At 32.7% G+C, this 6383-nt stretch overlaps 1 protein-coding gene across 5 annotated transcripts in view; it reads left to right on the top strand.

Moving 5' to 3' along the window:
* LOC102674526 (serine/threonine-protein kinase S6KL) overlaps positions 1 to 3793 on the top strand; it is a 72237-nt gene extending 68444 nt beyond the window's left edge. For all 5 annotated transcript variants that reach the window (XM_006617442.2, XM_006617441.2, XM_006617438.2 and 2 more), the window contains exons 9-10: positions 1922 to 2149; positions 2369 to 3793. In XM_006617442.2, coding sequence (XP_006617505.1) covers positions 1922 to 2149; positions 2369 to 2488 — 348 coding nt within the window. In that variant the 3' untranslated portion in view covers positions 2489 to 3793. The remainder of the gene's footprint in view (positions 1 to 1921; positions 2150 to 2368) is intronic.
* Positions 3794 to 6383: the final 2590 nt, after the last annotated feature.

The following is a 6383-nucleotide window of genomic DNA, read 5'->3' on the forward strand; positions in this document are numbered from 1 at the left end:
AAAATTTCGACTTCGTATTAGGAGAATATAATTGGACAGGAGGTGGCACGTGAAATTTTTCTAAAAATGTCAAATCTAAAAATTTTTGCCGAAATTTCGACTTTGTATTAGGAGAATATAATCCTGAAAGAAGTGGCACATGAAATTTTATATACTTACCTGGATACTTACCTGTATACTTACCTGTATACTTACCTATATACTGTTACAGCTGCTATTTTTTTTCATTTTTTAAACAGTTTACTTAATTCTAAGAATACTTACCTTTTGTGATAAAAATTCAATTTTATATCTGGAATATTTCGCTTATTTTTTATGATATTAAAAAATATTTTAGATAAAAATTGTATAGTTTCTAAACTATATTTTGGTAGTAATAAGTTTTTCATAGGTATTCGTATAAAGAATATGTGAAGATTATCTTTGTTTTTTTAAATGGAATCATATTTTTTAATTCATGAGGTGAATTTTGACATTTTTTATAAAAAAATACTGGCCATGTATGTTGAGAAATAATTAGTTTACGAAATATTTAATAATAATTAAATATTTACGAAACTAATCACTCTTTATTATAAATGGTTAAATATTTTTTTATAAAAAATAATGTATTGCTTATGCAATAAAAAACAGTTCTATTTAAAAAAACAAAATTAATCTTCATACAATCTTTATATATTCGCCTATGAAATTAATCTTATACACCATTCGAAACCATCCAATTCTTATCTGAAAAATTTGTTAATATTTCCAAAAATAAGCGAGACATTCGAGATGATAAAATTACGTGGAACACCCAGTATATAATACAGTTTAATATTTCCAATCCAAAAGCCAAACCCAATCCAAACCGAAACCCAATTTCGTGAGTGTCAATCAAACTTCGATACTTCTGCAACACAAAATGGAGAACGATCAATCTAACTCGATTCGTAACGAAAAAAAAACAAAAAAAAAAAAGAGGAAAAAAAAAGAAAAAAAAAGAAAAAAAAAGGAAAGATTGCGAGCAAAAGATGGCGAATAAAAGACAAAGAAATCCGCGTGGAGAGACGATCGTGGCGCGAGGTCGTGGCACACGCTCGAGGGATATGAACGAGCGAATAGGTTGAGGGTCGTGAGTGGCCGTTGACCCTGCGTGTGTACCTGCGCGAAGCGGAGTGGCGAGTGTTCGTACCGACCACCTAGACAGGCTAGAGTCCACATTGGTAATAGCTTCTCTAGACTACCGACCTTCCACTCGTAAAAACAAATATTTATGGACACCGCACCGGCCGGTGAAGAACGTCGCCCGAGCCCTTGAGCGCTCGAACGTTTCATGCGGTTGGGACAGGTGTGGATTGTTAATTGGTCGCTGAACCAAAGTTTATTTTGGGACATTGCCAAACTGTGGTTAGTGGAGAAAAATAATATTTAAGAAGAAACATAGTGGATTAGAGAAGCTAATTGGAGATTAGTAGTTCTAAAAGAAGATTTGACATTTGTAGGTTATGTCTTGGAATAAATCTTTTATTTCTAATATTATTCTTCGATATTTCAACATAAGAGATTATATCATAAATTATAATTTCGATAAAGAGATTATATCAAAATGTAAATCAAAATGTACATCAAATTGATGATCAATCTGTAATCACAAATTTCCTAGAACGTGTAATTCAATCAAACGATCAATGTTTAATCATAATCAATCTCTATGTACCGATCAAGACAAACTTAATCGCATGTTTATCATCTCGATTTTTGAAGCCTTGAATTAATCCTTGACGTTATTATCTATGATATATACGATTGCTTATATGATTGCTTCTTTTTGATCGATCATCGATACGCTTTTACATGGATCTCTAGCGTCTACGATCTATTGTTGCATCTCGAAGATCTTACGCTAATTATATCACTTGTCCGTACTTTTTTGTTGCAGTATCCGGCCAGTGCATCCAGTGAACTTTTGCCAGAGAACAGATCTAATACTAGTTCCTTACCACCTGGTACTCTACCATCGAGCGCGGAAAATATTTCATCAGCTGCGAAGGATCTGTTGAAACGACTGCTACAACCGGATCCTTGCTTGAGGTTGAGGTCTCTGTTAAGTCTACAGAGGATTGCTTTCTACATGGGTTACGATTTGCACAGTTATATGCAAAAGAAGGTATGAAAATTTTATTGAATTTTGTGTAATTTAATAAATTTTTTGAGTCCATGTTTTCTTAATTCTCAAAAGCTTTTCAAATTTTTGATTAACGTGACGTACTGTAATAAACAATGATTTTGTTTTATGTTTTAAGAAATTAATTTGTATGATTTTTGACGCAAAATGAAAAAGGTTAAAGAATTTTTCGAATAATTTATTTTTCATATTTTTATACAGGAATCTCCGTTCCGTCTGCTAGGACGAAAAGTCGAAATTGAGCAGGAGAGAAGGATCAAAGAATTCTCCACGTTCAATTCCTCTTTGGCAGACAGTATATCTCGCGGCGAAGATCGATGATCTGATCAATGTGATTGTTATTAGCAACATTGTCTTTAGTCACTTCAGCTAATGCCATATTGATTTTGGCCAAAAAAATGTTCCCTAGTTATTTTTTTATTTTATTGTACGTTAGCTTGTTGCTCATCGTAGATTTATCTCGAGCAACGTCGTCGATGCCATCCATTACTTTTTAAGCGAATCAACTTAACATGGATTTCTAAACTCTCTATAGATTACGTTATAATTCGAAGATATATTTTTTAATATAACTTGTTGTATAAAATACGAATCTCTTTATCCTCTGGTGCTATTTTTTGAAGAAAATTGTTGCGAAGAAGAATTCAGAGGTTTTTTTATCGTATATTTTTTAAGAATAAATTGCGAAGCTTTTGTACCGTGAAAGAAAAATGTTTAATGCGTCAATGTGCGATTGTAGCTTCTGTGTGCAGTGTTGTACTGCTTGATACCCCATCGTGGTGATAATTGCATCGTGTGAAAATAAAAATAAACACATGAAAGTAAAATGTATCCAATTATAATATAAAAATAAAAATATCTTTATGAATGTGCAATTTCTCGAGTTTTTATCTTTTATCCCTACCTTTTACACCAGAAAGTTGCTCGACAACTTAATGAATCCTATTGGAATTATGTTTCAGGAATATATCGTGAGAAATTCGCGGTTGGTCTCAGTTTACAAAAGTTTTAATTTTTTTAAGAATAGTTAACAGTATTTTTGTTACAGTATTTCATCGATAATACAATAAATTGCGATAAATCGTAGTGCGTACAAACTAACAACAAAAAACAAAACGAATCTGGATCGAAAAACGCAGCGTCTTTTTTTTTTTTCTCATCTTCTTCATCTTATTCGTTTCTTCATTTTGAAATCAATCGTGAGAGTAGTTTCTTTTTCTTTTTTTTATCGTTTCATTTTTCTTCCCCATTGTATCTATGAATGTACGTTTTATCTTTTTTTTTTTTTTTAAATCTTTCTTTTTTTGAAGATTTGTTGCTTCGTCTTCGTTCATTTTCGTGCGTTTCAATTTTTCAATTTTTTCGCTTTTTGTTCCTTCTTCATAGACGTTGGGAGCGGGAGACAGTTCCTTTTCCCCGGAGTGCAATCAATCGAAGTTTTTATGGTATAATAATAATTATATATACATTATTATTCTTACACTTAGAGGGTTTCTCGATATATAATACAACGCATTCCTTCATATTACGTCCCGAATGACGCGTCAGCAAGCGATCACTGGTCGAATGTTTCTTTCTTACGCTTGAATAAAACACAAATATATGTATATAAAAAAAAAAAAAAAGGAGAAAGGTACAATATTATTAAAAAAAAAAAAACAATAAATCTTCGACAAAAACATCCCTCAAAAATAATACAATTCATTGTAATTCGAAGGATCATAACAAATCTCTGTTCAAACAACATTTTTAAAAGAAACAATTTAAAAAAAAAAATAAAACTCGTCTCTCAAAATATAAAATTTAAAAATTTAAAGAAAATGTATCGCGTTTTATCATTCATCCGATTCACGCGACGAATTTGTTTTAAACAATAATAAATATAGGTATACAATAATTTTATCAACAACCAATACACGTATATAAATACATAGACAAGTCGATTAAAAAAACTCAATGTTCGATTAAAAGGAAATAAAATATATAATTAAAATGTTTCATGCTTAAAATCAATGAGATCGTTACAATTTTCGACGTGCCAGAGATCGTTCGCGGGACGCGTCCGCGTTTTACAAAATTTTCGCCACCCGCGAAAAGCCGACGAAAATACACATTGTCGCCATATTATTTTCCTCGACATAAAACCGAGTCCTTCGAGGAGGCACGGTTGATCGCCGGCTGGACTTCGCGCACTCGACTTCGTTTACAAAATCGAAACGAAATTCAATAATTACGTCTATTTTTTTTTCCTTTTTTTTTTTATATAACTGCTTCCACTCCGCGAATCGCGGAGTCGTTTTGGTAAAAATCCTTTGGGCTAGCCGCAGACACTGGTCTCGCGCCATTTTGTTCTCTTTTGTTTCGTCTCTTCGTCTATATATTTCTTCTCCTCTAACTCTATTTTCCACCACAGAAGAGGGAAGAGACCATTTCAGGTTCTTCTCGTTTTTTGCTACTTTTTTTTTTTTTTTTTTTTTTTTTTTTAAATTGTTCGAAAATCCGTCCGGTGAATAAATTGTTTCGTTGGAGAGATCAAGGTTGAGCAGAAGTAAGAAGGAAAATCGCGAGACCAGCGACTGAAAGCCGTGAAAAGCCCGTTCGTAGCTACGAGGGTGCTTCTCTTAGCGATCACAATCGATCACTAAATCGGTTTGCTCGTCGCACGTGATTAATCGGCATACATACGCTCGCATTCTCTCGCTCTTTCATTCCATTTCACGCTCCCTTAAATTACGAGTTATCTTATTGTTGTTACTGTTTTCTTCGTTATTGTTTAATTATAGCGCATTATCGTAAGAGATTATGATACAAGTAGAATCGGCCGTGTTTGCCACGGCCACCGCGACAATTTCTTTTTACAGCCTCACTTCATTTCCCCCTCTTTTAGTTCCTCGCTTTGTAGATGGCGCCCTCGAGTTAACACGCTCCGCGCAGATTCTCTCAAGTTTGAATTCATTTGGCAAACGACGCCAAATTTGAATAGTTGTCGATTTAATTAATATTCAACTTAGATACTTTTTTTTTTTATTCCTTTTCAATCGAGATATGGTTGTCAGACGAGAAATTTAAAGCGATTAAGGATTTTATCTTTAGAATTCTTTGAAAAAATTGACAAATAATTTATAAATTTATAAATTTATAAATTTTAAAATAGCCAATATCAATTATAATTCTTCCTTTTTTCCAAATATTTTTTATATCTTTTCATACAAATACTTTCACTAACAAATCGATGGCAAAGCTTTAAACGGCAAAGCTTTTCGAAACGTCAATTGCCAATTACTTAATTTACACACACGCACACACGTTGTTACACGTTGTATTGTTATTAGAATAGATTATCGCAAATATTAGCGGAGCGTGAAGAAATCGAGGATACCTGTAAAAGAGCAAATCGAAATTGCACAAATGGCAAAGATGGCGGAAAGCAAAAAAGTCAATGGCGAATTTCGATGGATCGATCGATCGATCGTGGCAGAGACATTCGTTAATATGAGAGGAGGATAATATTCGTTGCGAGTAGGGAATAATCTGCATTTTCGGTTTGCTCTGGGAAAACGTGGGAACATCCTCGTTCGATCATCGCGAACGATCGACACGAAAAGTGACGCTTGTCAGCGCTGACAAATTATCTTTTCATCGCGCCTCTCCTACGCAAATCATGCTAGATAATAATAATATTAATAATAATAGAATAATAATTAGAGAATCATAATAATTCGAATATAATAATAATATAATAATAAAAATAATAATAATCACGCAGACTGGACAGGGCGCGGCGAAAATATCCAACAATTGTTCATCCGGTTCGCTTTTACGCAAAAAATTTTTTTTTCCCTTCTTCTTATTTCTTTCTTATTTTTTCTTTTTTTTTTTGTACACAAAATACCAACTATCTGTGCTGGAAAACGCACATACTGCTTGTACGCCTCGATATAATAATATATATATATATATCTATGTATATATGTATAATATTTATATATGTATATGGTGTGTATCGCTCGCGTTTAGGGCGTCATTTTTCTTCATCATTTTTTTTTTTTATTCTCGTTTATCTAATATCAAATATTTATAAGTATATTCACTCGTTCTGCCATGCGTAATATCGTTTAGCGTGTAGCGTGGTTCACTACTGCGATGTGTTTTACAATGCGCTCTCTTTTTTATCTTTGAATCTTTTTTTCCTTTTTTTTTTTTTTTTTTTTTTTTA

This window comes from Apis dorsata, unplaced genomic scaffold (genome assembly GCF_000469605.1).
Source record: "Apis dorsata unplaced genomic scaffold, Apis dorsata 1.3 scaffold_309, whole genome shotgun sequence".
Taxonomy (NCBI): domain Eukaryota; kingdom Metazoa; phylum Arthropoda; class Insecta; order Hymenoptera; family Apidae; genus Apis; species Apis dorsata.